General features: G+C 42.1%; 10 protein-coding genes across 10 annotated transcripts; 6 read left to right on the forward strand and 4 right to left on the reverse strand. All coding sequences in view use genetic code 12, as the record gives it.

The window, feature by feature from the left end:
* Window positions 1–20: 20 nt before the first annotated feature.
* TGL2 (Triglyceride lipase-cholesterol esterase) lies at window positions 21–1325 on the forward strand (the record flags this gene model as incomplete). Its single annotated transcript, XM_001386923.1, has 1 exon — window positions 21–1325. A coding segment is annotated over one exon (1305 nt), but the record flags the coding sequence as incomplete, so codon positions are not given.
* Window positions 1326–3069: 1744 nt separating this feature from the next.
* On the forward strand, window positions 3070–4683 carry INO1 (Inositol-3-phosphate synthase (Myo-inositol-1-phosphate synthase) (MI-1-P synthase) (IPS); the record flags this gene model as incomplete). Its single annotated transcript, XM_001386924.1, has 1 exon — window positions 3070–4683. The coding sequence occupies one exon, from the start codon at window positions 3070–3072 to the stop codon at window positions 4681–4683; it is 1614 nt and encodes a 537-aa protein (XP_001386961.1).
* A 1935-nt stretch (window positions 4684–6618) lies between these two features.
* FAA4 (long-chain fatty acid--CoA ligase and synthetase 4) lies at window positions 6619–9481 on the forward strand. Its single transcript, XM_001386925.1, has one exon. The coding sequence runs from the start codon at window positions 7195–7197 to the stop codon at window positions 9292–9294; it is 2100 nt and encodes a 699-aa protein (XP_001386962.2). The 5' UTR covers window positions 6619–7194; the 3' UTR covers window positions 9295–9481.
* Window positions 9482–9625: 144 nt separating this feature from the next.
* Window positions 9626–10822, reverse strand: PICST_39982 (predicted protein; the record flags this gene model as incomplete). Its single annotated transcript, XM_001387171.1, has 1 exon — window positions 9626–10822. One exon carries the CDS (start codon window positions 10820–10822, stop codon window positions 9626–9628), a length of 1197 nt encoding a protein of 398 aa, XP_001387208.2.
* Window positions 10823–11771: 949 nt separating this feature from the next.
* Window positions 11772–12098, forward strand: CIN2 (putative cytochrome c oxidase subunit Vib; the record flags this gene model as incomplete). The annotated part of the gene is made up of 1 exon (XM_001386926.1): window positions 11772–12098. One exon carries the CDS (start codon window positions 11772–11774, stop codon window positions 12096–12098), a length of 327 nt encoding a protein of 108 aa, XP_001386963.2.
* Window positions 12099–12279: 181 nt separating this feature from the next.
* On the reverse strand, window positions 12280–16779 carry TRS120 (TRS120 targeting complex (TRAPP) component involved in ER to Golgi membrane traffic). The gene is made up of 4 exons (XM_001387172.1): window positions 14946–16779; window positions 14474–14903; window positions 13268–14422; window positions 12280–13234 (listed from the first exon to the last, which is right to left on the reverse strand). Exons 1-4 carry the CDS (start codon window positions 16501–16503, stop codon window positions 12316–12318), a joined length of 4062 nt encoding a protein of 1353 aa, XP_001387209.2. The 5' UTR covers window positions 16504–16779; the 3' UTR covers window positions 12280–12315.
* A 279-nt stretch (window positions 16780–17058) lies between these two features.
* On the forward strand, window positions 17059–18191 carry PUP1 (20S proteasome, regulatory subunit beta type PSMB7/PSMB10/PUP1; the record flags this gene model as incomplete). The annotated part of the gene is made up of 1 exon (XM_001386927.1): window positions 17059–18191. Exon 1 carries the CDS (start codon window positions 17388–17390, stop codon window positions 18189–18191), a length of 804 nt encoding a protein of 267 aa, XP_001386964.2. The 5' UTR covers window positions 17059–17387.
* A 735-nt stretch (window positions 18192–18926) lies between these two features.
* Window positions 18927–20445, forward strand: FDH1 (Glutathione-dependent formaldehyde dehydrogenase (FDH) (FALDH) (FLD); the record flags this gene model as incomplete). The annotated part of the gene is made up of 2 exons (XM_001386928.1): window positions 18927–18944; window positions 19327–20445. 2 exons carry the CDS (start codon window positions 18927–18929, stop codon window positions 20443–20445), a joined length of 1137 nt encoding a protein of 378 aa, XP_001386965.2.
* A 235-nt stretch (window positions 20446–20680) lies between these two features.
* UTP5 (U3 small nucleolar RNA-associated protein 5) lies at window positions 20681–22942 on the reverse strand. The gene has a single exon (XM_001387173.1). The coding sequence runs from the start codon at window positions 22733–22735 to the stop codon at window positions 20741–20743; it is 1995 nt and encodes a 664-aa protein (XP_001387210.2). The 5' UTR covers window positions 22736–22942; the 3' UTR covers window positions 20681–20740.
* A 298-nt stretch (window positions 22943–23240) lies between these two features.
* On the reverse strand, window positions 23241–24761 carry NUF1 (NUF1 protein (Spindle poly body spacer protein SPC110); the record flags this gene model as incomplete). The annotated part of the gene is made up of 1 exon (XM_001387174.1): window positions 23241–24761. One exon carries the CDS (start codon window positions 24759–24761, stop codon window positions 23241–23243), a length of 1521 nt encoding a protein of 506 aa, XP_001387211.2.
* Between the last annotated feature and the right edge of the window lie 840 nt (window positions 24762–25601).

The raw sequence follows: 25601 nt of genomic DNA on the forward strand, positions 1-25601 counted from the left end.
GGGCTGTTTGGTCTCTGAAAATGGCATCACTAGCGGCGACTCTCTATACAATAGGGATACTATTGTTACAAATCCTACTTCAATATGTCCATTCTTCGTTCTGTTACATTATAGCGTTTGTTCCTACAAGGAGGAAAACAGATAAACAGATTTCTACCACAGATGGAGCTCCAGAAACTGTGCAAACAAGACACATTGACGCCATTGATATAGCAGATATCGTCGCTCCGTTTGGCTACATCGTCAGAGAGCATGTAGTCACTACTGAAGATGGCTATATACTCGTTATTCACAAATTAGAAAAGAAATCGAACCACCTGAAAAACTCTAAGAAAATCGCCTATTTCCACCACGGGATGCTCACAAACTCTGAGTTGTTTGTCTTGGGAGACGAGAAGAACAAGACGTTGCCCTTCATTTTGGCAGATCTCGACTACGACGTATGGTTGGGAAATAATCGTGGAAATAAGTACTCAAGAAAACACTTGAAGTTATCGGCTTCAGATGTCAAGTTTTGGGACTTTTCTTTGGACGAGTTTGCCTACTACGATATTCCAGCCATACTAGACTATATCAAGTCTCTCTACCGTCCAGAAGATAAAATCACATATATAGGTTTCTCCCAAGGTTGTTCCCAGCTTTTTGCATGCTTGAGTTTGCACCCACATATCAACAAATACTTGAACATGTTCATCGGACTTTCTCCGGCATTGATACCACAAAACTTGAGTCATCCTATCTTCAAGGTCATCGTCAATCAAACCGCAAAAGATGCCAACTTCTTGTACAACTTGTTTGGTAGAAGAGCTATATTGTCTTCAGTAGCGTTCTGGTCGCATATCCTCGGGCCATACTACAATAAGGTTGTAGATGTTTCATTGGTTTACTTATTTGGCTGGTCAGGCAAGAACATAAGCAATAAGCAGAAACAGACTGGGTATCCTCATATGTTTTCCAATCTGTCGGTGAAATCTCTTATTCACTGGTTTCAAATCATATACACGAAGAGATTCCAGATGTATGACGAAACTGAAAGTTTTGGCCGCACAAAACTCTCAATGTTGTCTTCAGCTCTGAAGAACAAGGGCCACCGTGTCGCTCCGTTCCCAGTGGCTCATCATCTTGATGTGCCTATGACATTATTCTACGGTGATAGTGATATCTTGGTAGATATAGAACGTACAAAAAGCTTGATCGTCGACCAAAATGAAAAGATGCAAACAAAGCTAGACGTGGTCCTCTGTCCAGGTTACGAGCATATGGACACTCTTTGGTCTGATAATGTCTACGAAGATGTATTCGCCAAAGTTGTAGCTGTTATGGAAATGTTCCACCAGAGAAGCAAGAAATATGTCGTTTTTAGAGACACGCAGTACCAGCGCCATTCTCAGGAAACCATCGCCATATACTCCCAACTCAAATAGACGCCTATATACGAATTCACGAACTTTGATTTTGCAACCAGATACCCATCATAACTGTACTATGCTTTTCGCAGCTATCTATAAGGGGGTTACCCGGCGCGAAAGCTGGAGTATAAAAGAAGTGCGATGGCCGCGAAAATTTTTTGGTTTGGTTCTTTTCTCTAACGCAAATTTCACAGCCATTAGCAACGCTAAAGCATTCCTTTGAGGTTGAGCCCATTACGGCGCTCTGACCCATGACCATTGGGATATTGTTGTGGATACTTCCGTCGGTGGACTGGAGAACAATCGGTTGATCTTGGGTGCAGCATTCCATCTGTAAATACTTGTTATTTCTAAGGGATTACCTTCGTGTGCCCGTATGGGGTTTGGTGCAATGATCAGCTGTACATCGTACATGTAGCGGATTGTAGTTAGTTGTAGAAGACGAGGCATCAGCCTAGCTTTAGATAATGCATAGATCTCTTAGCAGTTCATCATAGTTGATTATGGATAATTGATTAGATTTCAACTGTAATTAAGCTGAATAACTCTAGTAATTGTCAGACAAACCAACGACTTCGCCAGATATTCAGAATACAAATTCGTAATATCATTATGATGTAACTAAGCTATGTGAATCGATAATAATAGACTAAACTTGATTTGGAGTGTTTCACTATTACCCTGGAAAACCAAACATCCGTACCGCAGTAACAAACACGTCAGAAATTCTTAACTATGAGAAATAGCACTGTCGACTAGTTTATGCGTAAAGTCAGTGCCAGTATGACAAATACCAACAGGACCTTCGGGTGTCTCTTTCTTCCGAGATCCGTTTTCTTTGGTGCAGCCTTAATACTGGAAGGTCAACCAATCTCTAACAATTAATTCACAATACAATGGACCACAAACGCTCGAGAGTAAACAAACCTGCGATTGTGCCAGGGAGAGAGAGCCACCCCAGGAGGAGATTCAGGCATACAGACGTATTTTGGTCTGAATCCGCCGCCATTCCTATACCTAATAATGTTAATAATGGGCCAGCGCCGGCCGCATGCGGTTACAAGCACCGATCTGACGTAATGGTTTGTATACTCTTGGCCAATAGAATTCCACAGGATGGAGAATACGAGCATTTCGGCGAAATGCACTTTTTGTGTACGTTGCCATGGGCTGAGTATGAAAAAAATACACAACTTGAAGTTCGCTGAATTTCCTAAACACACACAAAATATTTTATCAGTGTCCAGAGGGGAGGCCATCGAAATACAAACGAGACGTACACCAATTTGTCTACTGAAGGACATACAAAGAGTTGTCTATTGTTGAAGATCTATCATCCAGATCAGAACCAGTTGATCTTCTCCTCAATCGCCCAACCAATGGCTAATTTAAGCTAAAATAGGGGAACCCCCTTCACATGCTTGATGTGGGTAGTGCGCATGCGTATGCACGTTCGCCGAAATTACGGCGGGAATTTTGGTGCCCGTCTCAAAATGGAAAAATCTCCAAACAACCACCAATGGCGTGTCGTTATAGGGGTTGTTGAGGGATTTTCAGAGGTGTATAAATACGGGAGGGAATGTCTCTTTTTCTTGTTTAGAATTTTGTTTCCCGAATTATTCAATCCAATTATAGAATCTCATAATATACCATCATAACAATGGCTCCAGTTCAATATACCTCGTCTAAGGAAGGCTTCACGAATTCCAACATCCAGTTCAACACTGACAAAGCTGTCAGCGCTGACGATGCCTTGTTGACCAAGTTCACCTACGAAAACTCTATTGTGGAAAAGGACCCATCTACTGGTAGATTGTCGGTCACTCCTACTGCTATCGACTACCAGTTCAAGGTTGACTTGAAGGTACCAAAGGTCGGTTTGTTATTGGTCGGTTTAGGTGGTAACAACGGTTCCACCCTTGTTTCTTCCATCTTGGCTAACAAGCACAACATCTCTTTCGAAAACAAGGAAGGTGTCGTCAAGCCAAACTACTACGGTTCCGTCACTCAATCCTCCACCATCAAGTTGGGTATTGACAAGGAAACTGGTAACGATGTCTACGCTCCATTCAACTCGGTTGTCCCATTGGTCAACCCTAACGACTTGATTGTCGGTGGTTGGGATATCAACGGCTTGTCTTTGGATGCTGCCATGCAAAGAGCTAAGGTTTTGGACATTGACTTGCAAAAGAAGTTGACTCCATACTTGAAGGAATACAAGCCTTTGCCATCTGTATACTACCCAGACTTTATTGCTCTCAACCAAAAGGACAGAGCCGACAACATCATCAACAAGACCGAAAGCGGTGAAATCAGAACCGACAACAAGTGGGCTGATGTCGAAAAGATCAGAAAGGACATCAGAGACTTCAAGGAATCCAACAAATTGGACAAGGTCATTGTGTTGTGGACTGCCAACACCGAAAGATACGCTGATGTCATTGACGGTGTCAACGACAACGTCGACAACTTGTTGGCTTCCATCAAGAACAACCACGACGAAATTGCTCCATCCACCATCTTTGCTGTCGCTTCCATCTTGGAAAAGGTTCCTTACATCAACGGTTCTCCACAAAACACCTTCGTTCCAGGTGTTATTGCTTTGGCTGAAAAGGAAGGTTCTTTCATCGGTGGTGATGACTTCAAGTCAGGTCAAACCAAGCTTAAGTCTGTCTTGGCTCAATTCTTGGTTGATGCCGGTATCAGACCAGTCTCCATTGCTTCCTACAACCACTTGGGTAACAACGACGGTTACAACTTGAGTGCTCCAAAGCAATTCAGATCCAAGGAAATCTCCAAGCAGTCTGTTGTTGATGACATCATTAAGTCCAACGAAATCTTGTACAACAAGGAAAAGGGTGACAAGATCGACCATTGTATTGTCATCAAGTACTTGCCAGCCGTCGGTGACTCCAAGGTTGCCATGGACGAGTACTACTCGGAATTGATGCTTGGTGGCCACAACAAGATCTCCATCCACAACGTCTGTGAAGACTCTTTGTTGGCTACTCCATTGATCATTGACTTGGTTGTCATTGCTGAATTCTTGCAAAGAGTTAACTACAAGAGAGCCGACGAAGGTGACGACAAGTACCAAGACTTCTACGCTGTTTTGTCTTTGTTGAGTTACTGGTTGAAGGCTCCATTGTCTAGACCAGGTTTCGAGCCAATCAACGGTTTGAACAAGCAAAGACAAGCCTTGGAAAACTTGTTGAGATTGTTGGTCGGATTGCCAATCAACAACGAGTTGAGATTCGAAGAAAGATTGGTATAATCTTACGCATAGATTGTGTTTATAGCTAGTAGTCCTTACTAAAATAATATTAATAATTTATATGACTAGATGAAGAAAGTAGTTGAAGATGAAGATGTAGTGAAAGTGGCGAGCTGCGCTGAGACGCATAATTGACGTCTTGCTGACGCAATTTGGAGCCTGTAAATTGTCGGCTTCCGACATCAATCTGCAGACTGCCAGGCCATGACAAAGTAAAAGAGATTAGTAAAGCAGACATGTTTCTTCATAAGACAATACTACAACAAGTTATGAATCTGATCCCGATACAACATCTCTTTTGTTCATTATACAGGGTAGAATTCGTAGAACCAAACTCGTAGAGCCAAATTCGTAGAGCCAAACGTGCTCTCTTGGAATATATACTTCAACTCTGAACATCAGAACACTAGCAAGAAACATTTTATGGCTGAGAACAGGCGACTCTGTAGAGAGAGAAACAATAGTGTGGCATTTGGCTGCGAATTCTGCGCGCGCTTCAACTTGCTATAGGGCAACTATTTTAATAGACAAACTATTTTTAGACCAGCTTTTAGACAATCTAATTTAGACATCTACTTTTAAGGACCAGAAGTTTGAAGTGAAACCACTTGTTGGTCCATCGTAACCGTTAAGACTGAAGACTAGCACACGCGTACGAAGATGCCAACGGAACCCCAGAAAAGATTGCTTCTATTTTATGCTGCATCTGGACGTCACCGCCATGCATATTCCTGATAAGCAGACAAAATAGAAGAACTCGCTCTATTTGGATGCACGTGACATTTATCCCCTGCCAGCTTTCGAGGTCAATTGCGGCCGACCTCGCGGTCTGGCGAGAACTTGCGGTAGTGTGACTCAATTGCTTGGAGTCATGCGAATCGTGGGAGTTTTGGAAGAAGTCATTTCTGCCTGAAGCTACTTGGACCTGCTGGCTGCGATTTTGTGGGGCAGATCTTCGGTTGCTTCTCGTTCCCAAACTAGGCAATTACTGAGACCCAACAATTCTTGGTACAGGAGTGTTCCTGTAGGCCCAACAATTCAGGCTGCGAAATCTGCGGCAGTGTCACGTGACAAGTGACGTTGGATAAACTCCGGTTGTTACAGGAGCTATCAGATGTCTATCATATGTCAATTGGAGCCCAAAACGGCAAATAGAGAACAAAACTGGGGTTGGGCGTGAACAGCTCAGTCCAGCGGATTGTTGGGCGGTGGATGTTGAGCTGAAATGTCGTCAGAGTGACCGCGGTATGGAGGACTCCGAGGCAAGGGGACCAGACGTTATCAGGAGGTGGCCCCGTATCTGAATAGCAGTTTACTGTGCGCATAATGTGAAATCGAGCGAGCGAGAATACGGCGAGAAGTACGCGCCCAGCTAAATAATATATGCAATGAACTGCAGAGTAGGGCCTTAGGAATGTGTGAGGAAACAGAGCCTACAGCCAAATGAATTATCACAGAACGGCAAGATAAGAGTTCCTTGAGCCCGATGGTCGGAACTGCGAGCGACGGTTGTGTGGAAGCAGCTCACAATTGCACCACTGGGTAACTGTGAGATTTGCGCCGGAGGCTCATCTGTCGCCAGGCTGAGTACGCAATCAGCTACTCCCTTGAACGGTAGTTGCGTGATGGAACTCGTGGTGGGCGACCAAATCTTCGCCGCAGCAACGAGAGCTGGTTCCAAACAGCAGTGGTAACAGAAGCAGTAGAGCCGGTCTGGCTGATTCAGCTGCTGTCGTGCGAGCCATGTAAAGGCATAGTCGGAGGTGCCCTCGGATAGCAGCTATGTCCGGAAGCTATCTCGATACTGAAGTCAGCGTTGCGGCACGGATCCGAAAGTCTCCACAGACGTTTGTGGGCCAAATAGAGCACCAAGTGTAAGCAGGCTACCCCTGTTTCCCCACCCAGGAATCATATATAAGGCCAAGAGGTTGCCACCAAAGAAGAGCAGCGCTCGGTTGCGGTTGGTCCAGAGCCAATTGACTAAGCACAAAACGACAATTGCATTGGTACGAGAAGTTCAGCCTACTGTACGATTCAGCTTCAGACTCATTAGCCCAGTACTGAAACGCAATTGACAGATCAGACTGCCGTACAAAAAGTTCACTCTGCTGGAATTGCAAAATCAGTGATCTCCCTTAGCATAGCAAAAAAAGGCACCAAAAGTCATACAAAAAGACGGTAATTGCCACCTGCTCTAATTGTTTTTTCGGTGTTACAACTCACTTTCGATTTTCGTCAATTCACCACCAAACGGAGATTTTGCACAAGTGTTATTGTTTGTGAATCTTCCCCTCCGAGATCTCACTACTGAAGTTGCCACTGTTTCCTTAATTAAGCACTGCGACTTTTCTGAATCTCACTTTTCACAGCTTCACCACCTTCTTTTTTTGGGCCTCAGCTATCTTTTTTCTGGCTCAGTCTCATTCTGGAAGTTTCCGACTGTATTTTTTCCCAGACATCCTAAACACACTTGTTTCTTTCCCTTTTCCACTAGTTAATCACCACTAAATCATGGCCCCTCTTACTGTGCCTGTGGGCGAAGCCAAGCCGGGCGAAACGGCCCCCAGAAGAAAGACCGCCAACAAGGCCGGTGCCATTTTCAGACCCTCGGACTCTTCCGCTTTCACCATGCCTGAGTTCTTCGAGGAATGTGTCGCCAGACAAGGAAACAGAAACGCCATGGCCTGGAGAACTTTGGTCGACACGCACGTGGAGACAAAGAAAGTCCACAAGGTCATTGACGGCGTAGAAACGGAAGTGGACAAACAATGGACCTACTACGAAATGTCGCCATACACCCACATCACCTATAACGACTTGTTGGCTTTGGTCAAAAACTACTCCAACGGTTTGATTGAGTTGGGTTTAGCGCCAAACCAGCAATCTAAGTTGTTCATCTTTGCCTCTACTTCTCCCAAATGGATGCAATCGTTCTTGGGAGCTTCTTTCCAGAACATCTCTATTGTCACAGCGTACGATACGCTTGGTGAATCCGGTTTGACCCATTCTTTGGTTCAGACCGAATCCGATGCTATCTACACGGAAAACGCCTTGTTGTCCAACTTAATCAAGCCATTGTCCAAAACAGACAAGGTTAAGTATATCATCCATTCTGATCCAATTGACCCCGAAGACAAGAGAGCTGGAGGCAGTTTGTACAAACAGGCTCAAGCTTCCAAGGACAAGATTTTGGAAATCCACCCAGACATCAAGTTCATTTCTTTTGATGAAGTTCTAGAATTGGGCAAAAACGCAAAGACAAAGCACGAGAATATGCCAAAGCCCTCGGATTTGGCCTGTATCATGTACACATCCGGTTCCACAGGAGAACCAAAGGGTGTCGTCCTTACGCAAGAAAACGTTCTTGCAGCCGTTGGAGGTATCAGTACAGTAGCCAACAGGGATATGGTCAAGAACCACGACAGAGTCATTGCCTTCTTGCCTTTGGCCCATATCTTTGAGTTGGCTTTCGAGTCTGTTAATTTCTGGTGGGGTAGTGAGTTGGGCTATGCCAACGTAAAGACTTTAACTGATACCTCATGTAGAAATTGTCAGTCGGACTTGATTGAATTGAAGCCTACAATTATGGTGGGTGTTGCTGCCGTATGGGAATCCGTCAGAAAGGGTGTTTTGACCAAGGTCAAGCAACAGCCTGCTATCACCCAGAAGATTTTCTGGGCTGCTTTCAAGGGTAAGGCAGCTTTCACTCATTTCCATATCCCAGGTGCTTCTCTCTTTGACGTCATTTTCAAGAAGATCAAGGCTGCTACCGGTGGTCAGTTGAGATTGGTGCTTAACGGTGGTTCGCCAATTTCCTACGATGCGCAAGTGTTCATCTCTACCTTAATAGCTCCAATGTTGTTGGGTTATGGTTTGACTGAAACCGGAGCTAATGCTTCGATTGTCGAACACACCCAGTTTGAACTCGGCTCGTTGGGTACAATTCTTGGCTCCCTCACTGCCAAGTTAATCGACGTCCCAGATGCTGGCTACCTTGCTAAGAACAACCAAGGTGAAATCTTGTTGAAAGGTAAGCCAATCACCAAGGAGTACTACAAGAACGAGAAGGAAACCGCCGAAGCTTTTACAGAAGACGGTTGGTTCAGAACTGGTGATATCGGTGAATGGACTTCCAATGGTGGCCTCAAGATAATCGACCGTAGAAAGAACTTGGTGAAGACCTTGAATGGTGAATACATTGCGTTGGAAAAGTTGGAATCTGTGTACAGATCCAACCCCTTGGTGTTCAACTTGTGTGTCTACGCCGACATCTCTAAAGTCAAGCCTATTGCCATTGTAGTTCCTATCGAAGCCCATCTTAGACTGCACCTCATTGACGAAAAGATCTATACTGCCGACGAACTTAAGTCTAAGAGCTTAGCCATCTTGTGTCACGACATCAAGGTTGTGCATACCGTTACTCATTCATTGATTGCAACCGGTAAGGCCCAGGGCTTGAGGGGTATCGAATTGTTGCAATCCGTAGTTTTGTTGGATGAAGAATGGACTCCTCAGAACGGATTGGTCACTGCTGCCCAAAAGTTGCAGAGAAAGAAGATCTTGGCCCTCTGTCATGATAGAGTCGATGCTGCATATGCTGAATCTGGTTAGGTAAGACACGTTTTCAGTTGAACGAAAAGTACACCATTGAGTTTATCTCACGGTTACGCTGCCTCCTTTTTACTAAGTTTTACTTGATGGTATTTATTCGCCTTTTCACTTCATGCCTCGCCTGATATATATGTTTTGTTATTTTAATCTATTTGATAAGTGTAATTCTGTATATTAATGGCCGAAGAAAATCTATTTTATGTAGATAGTCTCTTATCATGGACTATCTGTTATCATGAAGTTTATTAAGTTGATCTATTATGTGTTCTAAAGGTCCGTTCCATACCGCAAGACGTGAAAAGATCCGTACCTAGAACTCTACAAATTGTATTCATACACCCTTGAACACCTTTTTGATCTCTTGCATATTGTAGTCCTCATAAAGACACAACTGCAAAAGGATTCTAGCCTTCTGTGGATTCAAGTAGCCTCCAGGAATAGCACTTTCGAAAGTAGAAAGTGAAGTATGATCTTCAGTTCTGACCTTGGGGATTGATCCAAGAGGTACCCTTCCATCCATAGAACGCTTGGTGTAGATAATTGGAAATGGTATTTCCATGCTCTCCACCAAATCGGATAAGTACTGATTGGTTTCATCTGCCAAAGAGCCTGCTCCCATGGTAGCAATAACAAGACCCTTAGCTTCAAGTTCTTTAACAGTCACGTCTATTATCTTGTTGTTGAAGCCCTGGTGAGCATAAAGAATTGGAACCAGTGGAAGATCGTTATCAGCCAACGGAAGCCTCAAGTTAAAATATGTCATACCGAGTGGTTTTGCTGGAGGGAAATAGTAATGAATCTCATTATCTACGAAGTTTCCTACGTAGCCCTGACCTATGGATTTGAAGGTATCCAATGAGTTTGCATTGGACTTGGTGATATAGTAGCCAGAACCAATTCTATCGTTAAGGGCTACCATGACACCTCTGCCTCGAGATTCTCTACTAGCAGCGATAACACAAGCCTGGTACAAGTTCATGGGCCCATCTGAGGAAATGGCAGTGGAAGGTCTCATAGATCCACACATGACTATAGGCTTGTAAGTGTTGATGGTGAGCTGCAAGAAGAAAGCAGTTTCCTCCATTGTATCGGTTCCGTGGGTGATGACAAAGCCGTCGTATTTGGGGAGTTCCAGCATTATTTTAGAGTACAACTGAATCAATTCCTTGGTGCCAAATTCCTTAGAGTCTATGTTCAACAACTGTTCGTATTCCAACAAGCAGGTGGTCAGAATATCGGGAATGGACTTGATCAAGTCCTCAATGGTAAGATCAACTTCATAGCCGGCAGTCTGATGTGCAGAGGACCCTTTTGAAGCAATGGTTCCTCCTGTACCAATCACCTTGATAGTAGGCAAAGTATCAAAGTTCAATGAGCTTTCAGAAGTTCCAGACACTACCGAGTTCGATCTGTATCTGATCTTGAACTGACTGTGTTCGAGATCACGGGACTCGTCTTGAATCTCCACAGAGAAGTCCTCATTAAGAGTATGCAATGGGAAGAAGCTTGACGACGAGGAAATGGACATTGTGAATGGATAGGATAATAGCTATATGAAAATTCGGTTGGTATCAGGTCGATACTAGATCTTAGATAAATGATATTTACACGAATAATATAATGCTGACTTCGATAATTATATCATATACTTCACGATATGTGATTCCTGATGCTGTGGAATTTCTGTCGATTTTTAGTATTGTAGAAATACTTTTATTTATATATTCTCGAAGTCATCTCTATCAGTCAGAATTGATTTGTATGTGCCCCATAATTTTTTTTCCTTCGGGGTCGCTTAATTGAGTATTTTTTCTACTGTTGCCGTGAGGTTTACGAGCCACAAAACAGATGCAAAGGACGTGACTTTTGGGTATTTGCAACTGAGTACATAAAGCTGAAGGTTTATTGGAATTGTAACCAGCATCTATTAGTGAATTGAACTTGTGTTGTTCAATTTGAACATTGAGTGTAGTATAATTCTTCAAATAATATTGCTCAAATTTCGGCATTATCTGACAAAATATGAAAAATAGAGTAGAAACAAGAGACACACACTAAGAATTTTATAGAAATGTCTGAGTCTAATGGATATGTCCACAAGTACCACTAGGGAAATAAAGACAACTTACAGAACAATAAAACTCAATTTATGTAGAGATTTGAAGTAGAACAATAGAACTTCATGGTTGAATTCAAGATTTTCACGTGACTTATCTGGTCTTCTTTGGAGATGGGATAAATAACGGTTTCGGCTCATAAAAAGAGAAATCATATATAAAGTGCTTTCAGGTTAGGATTTCCACATTAATCTTCATTAACTTTACTTCATTATAAGTCTTTCCCGTCTCAGCTTCTGCTATTCGTAAGTTGGCCCAAGCATGTATGTATTATTATGGTATGCGCACGACCGTGATATATAGTATCTGAAAGCTTCAACTTTTCACTTCGAAGTGCTTTATTCTTCATCAACTTTCGACATGGGTTTTTTCGGCAAAACAGAGGAGGCTACCAGGCCTCCACCTAACAAGGCGAAGCGGAAGGAATGTTGGGATGCACGTGATAAGTTCTTTTCATGTTTGGCAGCTAATAGCATCGACAATTCTTTGGATGAGAAGCTGTTGCCCACGGTTAAATCGCAATGTGGAGAGCTCAAGGCTGATTTTGAAGGTAAATGTGTAGCTACGTGGGTCAAATATTTCCAGGAGAAGCGTTTCAATGACTTGACCAGACAGAGATATATTGAAAAGTTAGAGGCCGACGGTGCCCAGCCATTGCCATTCAAGCTAGACAATAGTAGAAAGTAATGAAAAATGAATGAAACACCGAAGTTTGAAAAGAATGATGAGAAGAATGAAGTAGAAGACAATGGGAATGCTCGAAATCAGAATTGAAGAAGTAGAAGGAGAATGGCAAGACTCACTTGTTCTTATGACACCTGTACAAATCTATGAGTTTATAACATGCAAACATGTACATATCTATGAGTTTATAATGCAAACATATACGTATCTATAAGTAATGCTAAGAGGCAGAGATGTAGAGTGGTTCTCTACCAACAATTTGGAGATTATCCTTATTGAGAGTATCTAGGACGGTTCCCCATTCGTATTCTCCCTTTTCGAGAATCACAAACCCTAAGTCCAAGTCGATCTTGTCGCCTGGCTCTATTCCTTTTTTACATACGGGGCTCTGGAGAACGCCGTTGATAAGAATTTTCCGATCTATAGACATCTGTGCCTTGATCAAGTTCGCACTGTGGACTACGGTGTTGGACAAGATACTCATGGGGAATGGCAAGTGACGGAGAATGCCATTGATAGTGCTCTCCGTGTTGTTTATGATCGTAGTTCGTAATGTGTAGAACTCGTCGATCTTGAGAAGATACTGGGTGCCTTCTTTAGCTACTGGTTGCTGTTGACCATCATCAAGAATCGTAGTCAAGAGTCGGATTTTGCTATACACCAAGACATTGCTCATTTTTGTAGAGAGACGAATTGCTCTTAAGTCTATACTGCCAGCTCTTTTACCAGTAGCCTTAGTCTCTATAGTCTTCCAGTGATTCGAAAGCTTTTCAAGAAGCGAATTACGCAACCAAAATATTTCCCTCATCTGCATTTCTTCTGCTTCAGTAATTGTATAGTTTTTGACAAACTGTTTGTTACGCAACGAAGGAATGGGCTTGGTGAGATCCACGTCTTTACTGGAAACTCTTTTGACAGGGAGTAAGAACCTGGTCGTCTTTCCAGGCTCTATAACTTCGTTAACATCAAAACTGGATGTCTCGTCGAAGCTATACAGCAACGAACAGGACAACTTCTCGTTCCATGAGTTGCGAATATCAACTAGGAAAAGGCAATAATCACTGATTTCTTCTGTATCCGCCTTGATAACCTTGGTAATGAAGGACAAGACATTGTCAAGGTTCTCAAGAATTAGATCACTAGATCCTCCTTCAAAGCCCTCCAAAGAGGACGAAAAAAGGGGAAGGATGTCACAGCCCACAATTTCAAGCGAAGGCATTATGGACACATTCAACGGTATGTTGACATACTTGATGTAATTCTTGGAGAGATCCTCCGATTCCTTATGGGCATACTCCAATATTATCTTCAGTTCCTTCATTCCTCTTCTCCCGTTGATTTCGTAGTCAATCTTTATTTCACTTTGAGGATCAATTGTTCTATACTTTTCCATAATAGTTTCCTTATTGAGAATTCTAAATGGTTTAAATTGCAACAAATACCACTCGATCTCATAAACATCTGAAGCTGGCAAAGTCTGGCTTCCGGAGCTTGCATTCAACTTTTTGTTCAACGGTTCTATCGTGGAGTCCCAGAACGAAAAAGAAAGATAGTTGATCAATACTGAAGAGTTGTTGGCCAAACGGATTGAAAAATTGAATCTCTCACCTTCAAGCAACATAATCCAACCGTTTGTCATCAGAATGCCTATCAATGATAGAGCTGGTTGAGGAGGAATTACGTGTAAGACCAAGTTCTTTGTAGATATGCGACCGTCAATACTGTTATTTCTCAAGTTCTGACAAACCTTGTCAAGTGTGTTTTCTTTCTTCGCGCTACGACCATCCATATCCTTCACTTTCAAGGCTACCTTGGTCAACTCCTTGTCTACAATACGGAAGAACTGCTCTTCACAGACACCTATGCAGATGTTAAAGCCGATTATCTTCAACTCTCCAACTTGCAAAGGCTTGAAACCAACTACGAAATGCTCCGAAGAACATGGAGGAACTACTATAGCAGAATTTACAGTGTTGGATGAGACCAACGAAGGTTGCATACCAGTAGAGTTAGCTCCAGTAACTTTTCTACTACCAGTTGTTACAGCTCTCGCTTTGTTCAACAGACCATTAATGGATCTGGATGCTGTGGGTTGTTGATATTGAGTTCCGTTGAACGGACGTATTTGATTTTTGAGTGTTTGCACTGTGACGTTGCCTTCTGTAACGATTGTGAGATCGTTAATTTCGACTTCAAACGCAAAAGGATTTTGTAATTGCACTTTCAACTGATAGACATCGTCTCGAATAAGAATCTTATCCTTGTTAAAGGTGCTTGATGCCAATGGCTTATTATATGGATCAAAAAATGGAGCATTGACTTCCTCACTAGCTTGAGGGGATGCTGTGTTCGATCTTGATCTAGCGGTTGCCACATACTCTGTGTTTATGGTGTTGTTTTGGTAGTCGAGAAAGGGCATAACTTCATCTCTATTACGGTTGTTGATGAATTTTACTTTCCTCACCAAAAATGGGTCCCAGTATGGTACGCTTAATTTCAAATTGTTTCTGTTTGACAAAAATAAGATTCGCTCGATTTTGCCCTTCAATTTATGTTGGTCATCTGAAGGTAAACAATGCGTATATCTAGTCAACAAAAGAGTGCAAAGCTTTAAATGGAATGGATAATCTTTTAGTGTTTCGGTAGTTCTGAGACATAAACGCAAAAGTTGGATTTGTAAAGACACCCAATTACCCTGAGATTGTATACTAGCATCTATAGGAGAGCTTTCTGTTTCCAAATTTATGCCGTAGATTGTGAATAAATATTCGAAAATGCCTCTAATGCTTTGATTCTGATCATTCTTACCTGTGAGGTTTGCGATACTATTTTGAATTTCTATTTCCTCACCAATCTGGCCATCAGAGGCGTTTAGTTTTGGTAATATACCTACTATCAAGAAGCGCAATATAAATGCTTTCTTTCGTACAAGGTCCAAGTCTCCGTACATAGATGCTAGGGTGGAGTAGATTCGGCACTGTTCGATTATGCCCATATCCACCAATTGCAACTGAAAAACTTTGTCAATCTCCTTGAGAATATCACTTTTCAGGAAGAACTGACTATTGACAATTGTGTTGGAATAAGATTTACAGAATACTATCGATTGCAAGAGTAATGACGACAGATCGTTCCCGCCTAAGTAGATACCGATCATGAACTTGATGGTACGCAAGATCGACTCTACGTAGACAAGGTCCGGTACCATATTCTCGAAGTCGTTTGTACTCTGATCGTAGTAGAACAAAACTCTAGCAGAAAAGATCTTGATGAGCTCGGGAAGAGGAATGGCGTTTATATCCGCACCAGAGCTGAAGCTAAAACTGCTACCACTAACACTACTTCTGGGTGATGGAGCAATTGTTCTGCCGTTGGAACTTTGATCTACAGAGGTTCTCTTAGGAGATAACAAATCTGTGGTAGAGAGCGACAGAAGCTTCATTTTCGACACCAGAAGAATGGAGGATATAAGCGAGCTCAGTAGCTGGTGATTGCTCCCTATGTAATGGAGTAATACTACAGAGTTGGAAATCCCTTCGAGCGCACTTCCTAGCCAGAGGTAATCATCACATTTCTTTAGCGTGATAGCAGCATCGATGAAATGTTGCACTGAATCGACGTATTTACCGGCCAAAAGGTAGAAATTCGCCATGAGCTTCAACTGCCTGCCGTTGTGGCGCTGCTGGGACTTGGATTTGGAGTCTATCGGGTTCGAAGAAGGCGGATTGGGGCCAGAAAAGGAGACTTTGAACGAGGTAGATCCTGAACTGAGTCTCTTTTGTGCTTGGTTGATAGTCTTGGTGAGTATATAACTATCTGTTATCGATACTGGTGACCTCAAAGTAATGTTGGTGTACGACGCAGCATATGTGTCGAGAGCTACAAGGAAGTTCTGCGTGATTCCACAGATGATAGTCTCCAAGGCTGTGAGATTATGGTCCGAGGAAGCATCATGGTAAAACACGGATTTGGCTGAATGGTCGCTCGCCCTATTGAGCCCGTTAATCTCACTGGTGGGAGTGTCAAAGACGATAATGTTATGGACAATTGCGCCTGGATAGTGTTTGGCAAGATTTTCCAAATGATATTCCACATTTATATCTGCAGTGTATGAGGCTACACCAATAACTACAAAAGTCTTTCTGAACGGCTCGAAGTCGTGTAAAAAGATCGAGTTCGCCTCGGGAGCTGCTAGGTGAAGATCAAGGAAGATCCTGCCATTCGGAAACGTCTGGGGATTGAAATATTGGAGGTCGGTGTTGGGTGAAAGGTCTAGCAATCGCACCTCATGCATATCCGGAGGTAGCACCTGGAGATGACGGTTGAATTGAGTAGATGTGCATTTGTTGATGGGCACTAGGAGTGTCTTGACGTTTGCTGGAGTTGTATAACCGTAAACTGTAGACATCGTTGAGAAAGTGTGAACTTGGGAAGGGATGAAACGAAATTAAATGAATGATTTCTATTATGTAAAATTCCTGTGCTTCTCAATATGACGGTGGGGGGGAATGGATAACTTGAACCAATCGGACAGTTATGGTAGTTGTTTTTCACAACGGTTGACTATGTCCAAGTATGCTATTGTACAACTTTTCACTATTATAAATTGCAGATTGTTGTGTATGCAATATGGAGATATATGCTTTATTGATATGAATGAAAAGACACTCGATGCGTATGTCTATCTCTCTATATGGATCAAGACAACGGCAACAGCGATGTATAAATAAGGAATGGTTAAACTATTTAGAGTCAAGAGATAGAAGCAGTTGAAGAAATGTCGTGTTATATATATTTGGATCGGTTGCGTGTCGCATGTCGTTTGTAAACAGAGCGACATGAGTGAAAAGTCGTGTGTACATAATGTCGCAAATGTCGCGGGAGGCAAAACCTCCACCAAACAAAAAGGTAAAGGCAAATAGAAGGAAGCAGCGCTTTCTGTATAGACCCATACTTTCCACTTAGAACACAAGCCTATTGGTTGAAACCGGTCAATTCTAACCTCTACTTATCGCTGATTCACATAGAAAAGACTGCAATAACTTCCAATAGAGTCAGACGGATCAATACATCAATTTCGTTGACATTGAATTAATCATTGAATATCACCGAATCCCGATCAACCTCGTTTAAACCTCATATTAATCACAAATTGTATTGAATTGAGAGTAGATTTTTCATTCACGACTTCAAACCATTACAAATTCAACCGTTGAGCTCATATAGAAGTCAACAATTGAAACTTAAAACAATAGATTTAATCAAATCATTAACAAATTATCATAACATACAATGCCTGGCTTGAACTTCGACAACTACCAGAGAAACTCGTATCTCACCACTAAGGGTTACGGAACTCCCAAGGCTACCTCTACTGGTACAACTATTGTAGGCTGTAAGTTTAAAGGAGGGGTGGTGATTGCTGCTGATACTCGTGCTACGGCCGGAAGCATCGTGGCCGATAAGAACTGTGAGAAATTACATAGACTAGCACCCAAGATCTGGTGTGCTGGTGCCGGTACAGCCGCTGATACTGAGATGGTAACTCAATTGATAGCTTCAAACTTGGAGTTGCACGGACTTTACCAGAATAGGCAACCCCGAGTCATCACCGCTTTAACGATGTTAAAGCAACACTTGTTCAAGTACCAGGGCCATTTGGGTGCCTATTTGATTGTAGCTGGTGTAGATCCAACTGGCGCTCATTTGTTGTCGGTACAAGCTCACGGTTCTACCGATATCGGCAAGTACCAGTCGTTGGGTTCTGGTTCGTTGGCAGCCATGGCTGTATTGGAAACTAATTTCAAGGAAGACATGACCAAGGAAGAGGCCATCAAGTTATGTGCAGATGCTATTGAGCTGGGTATCTGGAATGATTTGGGTTCCGGTTCGAATGTAGACATATGTGTGATGGAAGTAGGCAAAGATGCTGAATTGTACAGAAACTACTTGACTCCAAATGTCAGATCAGAGAAGGCAAGATCGTACAAGTTTGCTAGAGGATCTACTGCTGTGTTGAGAGAAACTGTACGTGATATTTTGGATGTAGAGGAAACGGTTGTCACATTTGGTGATGCTATGGAGGTGGATGCATAGATAGAATGAATGAATACAACGATACTATAAGAGTAAGACGACGGTTTGTAGAAGTTACAATGTAATTGTGACGTTTCATATATGCTAATGTCTTTGATATCGTATAGAGTAAGAAATGGCATCGACTCTTGATATTTTCGAAGTCTTCTATATCGTATAAAACTGGAAAGTCATATTTCTAGACATATACCATACATTAATTATTCACATCCTCATAATTGCTTCTTGATTACAGTGATGAACTAACGGGATATGTCTTCTACATTGCATCAAGGTCATTAATTGTCTTAATATTCAGTTTTCATCAAAATTTCAATTAAGTGACAATTTCAGTCTCATTTCTGACTAATTTTTCAGACACGATCTGGAATAAAAATTTCAACACTACAAAGAGGAAGACATCACAAAGAGGAAGACACGGCTAAGAATATTGCAAAATCGGACTTACCTAGTTTAAACTAATTAGTCAGAGCCCGAAGCCTACAACAGCATTCCACCGGCTTCCAATTCTCTTGGGTGCAATCTCTTTAGACCGGCTCTGTTTCCGCGATATATAAATCGGTCGTGCCAGACCACGCCCAGGAAATCTTTCCCCAATTGGGCTAAGTAACGAGTGCGTGCTTGATAGTCCAGCAACGGTTTGGTATAAAAGCGTCGTGATCATCCCGACATTTTCAAGACTCAATTGATTCTTAACCATCTTCCTCTGGAATCAAAGTTTAGCTAGTGTCCGAAATGTCTACTGTTGGAAAAGTATGTATCATCTAAAGAGAGTAACGGTGGATAATTCCGGTCTGAATTGAGTGAAATTTTGCAAAGAAAGGATCCTGTCTTTATATTATTCCGATGACCATCTCCAAGTTTCTACCCTTGGAGTTACGGCCTGGTCTTATCGACGAAATAGTCGAATGCGGAAACTATACGAGATAAGTGTCTGTAATGCTGACAGCAAATTGCCAGACAGTGCATTATGATGGAATTGGCATCCATATTGATTCATATAAGTCCTTGATCCCTTTTTTCGATCTTCAAGTGATCCTTAATTTTTCAGACATTTCTCAGCCGTGAATTTTTCACATCTTGAGAGACAAATTCAGTGTCTTGCAACTTTTTCAATGTGATACTAACCATTCAGACTATTAAGTGTAGAGCTGCCGTTGCCTGGGAGGCTGCCAAGCCATTGTCGATCGAAGAAATCGAAGTCTTGCCTCCTAGAGCCCACGAAGTCAGAATCAAGATCTTGCACACTGGTGTCTGTCACACTGATGCATACACTTTGAGTGGTGTTGACCCAGAAGGTGCTTTTCCTGTCATTTTGGGACATGAAGGTGCTGGTATCGTCGAGTCTGTTGGCGAAGGCGTCACCAATGTCAAGGTAGGCGACTCTGTCATTGCTTTGTATACCCCAGAATGTAAGGAATGTAAGTTCTGTAAGTCTGGAAAGACCAACTTGTGTGGCAAGATCAGAGCTACCCAGGGTAAGGGTGTGATGCCAGATGGCACTTCTAGATTCAAGTGCAAGGGCCAAGATCTCTTGCACTTCATGGGTTGTTCCACTTTCTCGGAATATACAGTCGTAGCAGACATTTCTGTCGTTGCTGTGAACCCAGAAGCCAAGCCAGACAGAACCTGTTTGTTGGGCTGTGGTATCACTACTGGTTACGGTGCTGCTACCATCACAGCTGATGTGCAAGAAGGCGACAATGTCGCTGTCTTCGGTGCTGGTTGTGTCGGTTTGTCTGTAGTCCAAGGTGCTGTTCTGAGGAAGGCTGCTAAGATCATTGTTGTTGATATTAATGACAAGAAGAAGGAATGGGCCGATAAGTTCGGTGCCACCGACTTCGTCAACCCTACTACTTTGCCAGAAGGAACTACTATTGTCGACAAGTTAATTGAAATGACTGACGGTGGTTGTGACTACACCTTTGACTGTACTGGTAATGTCAATGTCATGAGAAATGCCTTGGAAGCATGCCACAAGGGCTGGGGTACTTCTGTCATTATTGGTGTTGCTGCTGCCGGTAAGGAAATCTCTACTAGACCCTTCCAATTGGTCACTGGTAGAGTCTGGAAAGGTGCTGCCTTTGGTGGTGTCAAGGGTAGATCGCAATTACCAGGTATTGTCGACGACTACATGAACGGAAAGTTGAAGGTAGACGAGTTCATCACCCACAGACACCCATTGGAAAAGATCAACACTGCCTTTGAAGACATGCATGCCGGAGACTGTATCAGAGCCGTGATCGACTACTAGGGCAAGCAGCCAGCAAGCAATGCCAAACTCTGACCATAGTATGTATGTATATAATTATGAAAAGTAGTCTGTGCTGGACGCAAAATGAAGGCATTGCGAAGAGGACGTAGTAGACAACGTAGCATTATTGTAGTAATAAAGTGTCACTCTATTGACAAGACAATGAAGACGAAGGTGCTTCAGACATGTTCTCGAAAGATACTAGATGATTACATATACTACTAATTCATATTCTCAAGTGACTGTTTATAAGTCTATGGTACATGCTATGTAGTCTATGTATATTACAGGGAACCTATTCATCATCCTCCATTCTATCGTTGTTATTGACGCCAATTTCGACATCACTTGCATTCTCGTCATCCAAATCAAGAGCAGATTTGATACCTTCTTCTTCTTCTTCCTCATCATCCTCCTCATCATCATCTACTTCTTCGTCATCATCTTCGTCACTATCCACGTAATCGTCTCTGCCTTCAACCATGTCAAAGTCGTCATCGTTCAAAAGTCCCAATACTTCGGCATCGTCAATTTCCTCAATGTATTCGATGTCACTATCAATTTCCTCGTCTTCATCACGAAGCTCTTCAGACATGATTTCCTTACGCAAATCGTTCTGGTCGTACAACATATGCAATCTTCCTTGCAATTCCAAGAGACGAGGCAAGGTGTCGGCTTTTTTGGTCAACATTGAATGTAAGCCTGATAATTTAATGCTAAGATTCGGTAATGAGGAAATCACTGCGCCGTGGATAATAACTATCCACTTCAACCAGTAGTTCAATTGGTCGAATCTGGATGATTGACGTTGGAATCTTTCACTGAGTCTATCTAAAAGAACTACAGCTAAAGATGGGTCCAACTTGGAGATGGTATTCTGAATAACAACTGGATCACGGTTGCTTAACACTGTCTCCAATAACGAGTGGTCATTGTTTCTCAACGATTGAGACAAGATGATGGTTAATGTACCAGTTTTATCTCCTCCTAACTTGTGCTTGGTCTTGATAGACTTTGCTGGAGCCTTTTGTTCTCCTCCGAGCTTCTCCAACTTGTCAGCCAAAGTCTCTTCCTCTTTGTCATCTTCAATATTCAACTCCAAGTCTCTGACATTGGTACCATCACTTATGATAGCATGTCCTTCACTGTAGAGTTTAGCAGAAGCAACATCGTGTCCATGGCTGGAATGGGTGGTGACTTTCAAGTCAGGTTTAGATTTGTGAATGGTTCTATCAGAGACAAATGGGAAATTTCCAGACTCATCCAACCATTGGAGGGTTTCAAAGTATGATATGTTGGAATTTTCCAACCACGAGATAATTACAGAATTGTCGCTGATAGTCACTGAGTCGATCACCAAGTTTGCATCTTGATGACTTTTGATTTCAGACTGAGGTCTCGACAATCTGATAGTTGCCTGTGGAGAACGAGATTGTACACTTACCAACTGCTGTCTTCTTTTTTTCTTGGACAATGGTGTAGCTGGTTGGGAAGGGGCCTCCGTCAGCAACGGGTTGTTGAACAATTCGATATTGCCGTTCTCGTTGATGACTACCAACACAGACTTGTTATCCTTTGTACCTACGAAAATATCTACTACAGGAGCCTGAGTAACAAACACAGTCTTGGTTACAGCTCGCTCCACAGAGTACATGTTGATGAAACGATCTCCCTTGGCACTAGTGAGGAACAAATCTGCATCGCTAGAAATCGGAACAAGACTGTTTAATGGCTCAACATGACCCGGGTACGTTTTTACAAGTGCTTTGCTTGCAATATCTACCAAGTAGATGGAATGAGATCCTACAAGCAAGTGAGCACTACCTCCGTAACTGACGCTCGCTATTCTGTTGATCGACTCGACATTTTCAACAAAGTCTGTAATTTTGAACTGCTGAAGCAATTGGAAACTCGACAAATCCCATTCCTGGACTGAACCTCCAAGATCACACGACCAGGCGGTATGGGTATGTGGAGAAAAGTAGAAGTCAAGAATTGCGGAGTTGTTCGAAGTGGCCAATTCGGCGACTACAGCATTGCTTTCAGGAGAATAAATAAGAACAGACCCCCTGGTCAATGTCACGGCAATGTAGAAATCGTTACCGTTGCCAGAAGGGATCCACTTCAAGTTGGTGACTCGAGAAGTCTTGTCTAATTTAAAAACAGTATTCACAGCCGTCTGAGACCACTGCACTGATTGCACAGAAATCTGATGAGCATCCAAAGCTACAGAAGCCGTAGCCAAGTATGTCCTGGAGGGATCGAATCTGGATACTATTACTGAAGACATTTTGTGGGCGAAATCTGGCTTATGAATGAATGTAGATTAAGTATTGTAACTTTTTGAGATGAGATTATGGAAATTTGAAATGAAGCAGAATTCGTTTTCGGCTGTTTTCTATGATGCGAGTCTGGAGAAAAAAAAACTGGCTATTTCTATATCTTTTGTAAGTGTATTCAGTCTATTTTGACAATGCCGGGAACTTTCTTGGGTATTTAGACTCCAATGACTGAAGAAGTAGAGATGGTATAAATCTAGTTAAGAGATGAGGATCTTTAAATTTTTCAGTTGTGAATATATGCAGGACAATAAAATACAACCAGTACACCTTTTTTTTGCAATATATTTATGGATTTACATTATCACTTTTCCGAGTTATATCTTCTAGGAATTGCCATTTGAGGTAGTGTCTACATCTTCGCAAGGTAGTCTGCTTTAATGCTACATCACCAATGTTTAACAAATCATAATGTCGCGTGGTAGCGCCACATATATTACGTCTATATAATTCCCATTAGCTTTTGCGTCTACGTTTCGTATCCTTTTTGTCCGTTGGCTCTTTGTTTTCCGTATTTTCGTCGAAGTCGTCTTCATCTACGTCTTCGATTTCGAGTCCCGAGTCTCCTCTTGTTATGGAGATATTTATGCCTCCACGTGATTGACGTCGTTTCATTTTGGTCCTCGAGTTTGTAACAGCAGGAGTTGAAACTGCTGAAGTTTCTGAGTCATTTTCTTCTTCTACTTCGTTTTCGAAGAGATGAGAATTTGCCACTGGTTTTCGAGTCTCTGAGACAAATTGCTCAAAGTCTTCTTTCTTCATCTTTCCTTCTTTTATGAGTTTTTTTAGCAATTCGCTTTCTGCTTGATTTTTTGAATTCTGCTGAGGAACGGCTTCTGGTGTTGCAGAAGTTGCGAGAGACTCAACGCTCACCGATCTTGCTATTTCGTTACAGATGGAACTTGTTTCCTCAGCTGCCTTAGCGCATTCATTAGAAGATGAAGGTGACGAGTTTTTTCTACTAGAGGATTGTGCTGAGTTGTGCACCGTGTTCAAGCTGTTGCTCAAACCGTTGAAGTAGATTTCGTTGACATTGAGATTTTTGTTAGGATCTATGCCTTTCTCTTTGAGTTTCAGCAAGCTGAGTTCACCTTCGGCGTCTTGTTTGACTTCCGGGATGATTTCTCCGCATTTCAAAGCTGCTGCATCCTGAGAAGTGTACTCTTTAGAATGGGCTATTCTACTATGGTTCAAGAATCCTTGGGCTGAAGAGAAGTTACTTCGTTGACAATCGGGACATGTCAATTTGACAATTATTCCATCGGTTCTGCGGTACAAACAGCCCAAATTCTGGTTAAACTTTACTGAGCTATAGTTTCCAGGAGCGGACGCTCCAGTATAGGTTTGGGTAGGTCTCAATGACGAAGTTGTAGATCTAGTACGATAAGAATGGCCACCAGATGCCAAATCTCCCAGAAATACATCAGACTTGTCTCCCATATAGTCTGGCTTGAAAAGACCAAAAGCTGTACTATCTACATTTACTAACAGCTGCTGTTTCTTGAGATCATTATACGTGACATTTAGTGATTTGTTGAGAATGTCAAAATATTTTAACGTGAACTCGCTTGGTTCACCTTCGATTTTCACTTCATTGGGAATTTCAAAAAACTTTCGAAGTACAATCATCTGAGACTCTATTTTGCTCAATTCAGCCTCACTGAGTTTCAATTCATGATGTTTCAAGCGAATCTCAAGATCCAACTGGTTAGTAAGAATTTCTTTTAGTTTGTCTAGTGGAATATCCCGTAATCTCCGTATAATAGTTTCTTCTCGGTCCAATTTTGACTGTTGTTCTTGTGGTTTTTGATTTTCTTGTGGTTCTGGGGATTCTGAATTTTTCTCATTTTCCAATTCATTCAGCTCTATATTCCCAAAGTCAGGTAACGACTCGTTTTCTTCCGAGAAAGTTGGACCCGTCAGCTCCTCAAATGCACCAGATATGGGCTGTAACTCTGGCTTCTCAATAGTGTCCATTGTGAGCCTCTTCTGGTGTATATGATCGTGGCAAATAAAAGAAGATAGTATATTTCTACAACGCAAGATTTTGAACTTTTATCAGTGCGATAAATGATATATTTAAATATGCAGGATCTCCATTTCCTTAGTTGAAACGGCCTGCTCCACCAGTAGAAATATATCAAGGCAGAAGAGTTTAGAAGGCAGTCTGAGAATAGGAGACACAAACGATACCAATATCTCCCATGAAATACCACTTATTTCTTATTCAATTTATATACTTGTTTTTTACATGTAAACCATCAGATTAAAACTTCTAAGTAGTATCTTATCACGTGACAGAATGGGCAGAGTTGCAATCAGGAGGTCTTTTGATTAAGATTTGAAGAAGAGATGTACTTCAGCAGATAGTAAGACCTCAGTACGACTTTGAAATTGTAGAATAGGATATCTCAGCAATATCCTTGAAATTGAACAGCACGAGCTAGATAAATTTAACGAGGAATCACGAAAGTCCAGCGCCAACTTTTCCTATCGGGACGACTAAATTAGTGACTAAATCTGACAGATAGTGGCAGATTGCGCGGAATAATTAGTGACGAATAGCGATGAAGATGACCCCGAGAAATTTCGGCCACGGCTCCAGGAAACACGCCAGAATCACTGTTTATGATGTGAAACTTTAGTCATATCCATCTGGGACTTCTGATTATTGTATAGACCAATTTCACTCCATGAACCCAACTGTTGGTGTTTTCTTCTGCTGAACCAACTTTTTCCGTACTCTCACTAAAAAATAGTCACAACACCGCTATTATTCCGGGGTTCCCCACTAACAAAATAGCGAGAGGGCCGAAG

This window comes from Scheffersomyces stipitis, chromosome 1 (genome assembly GCF_000209165.1).
Source record: "Scheffersomyces stipitis CBS 6054 chromosome 1, whole genome shotgun sequence".
Lineage (NCBI taxonomy): Eukaryota > Fungi > Ascomycota > Pichiomycetes > Serinales > Debaryomycetaceae > Scheffersomyces > Scheffersomyces stipitis.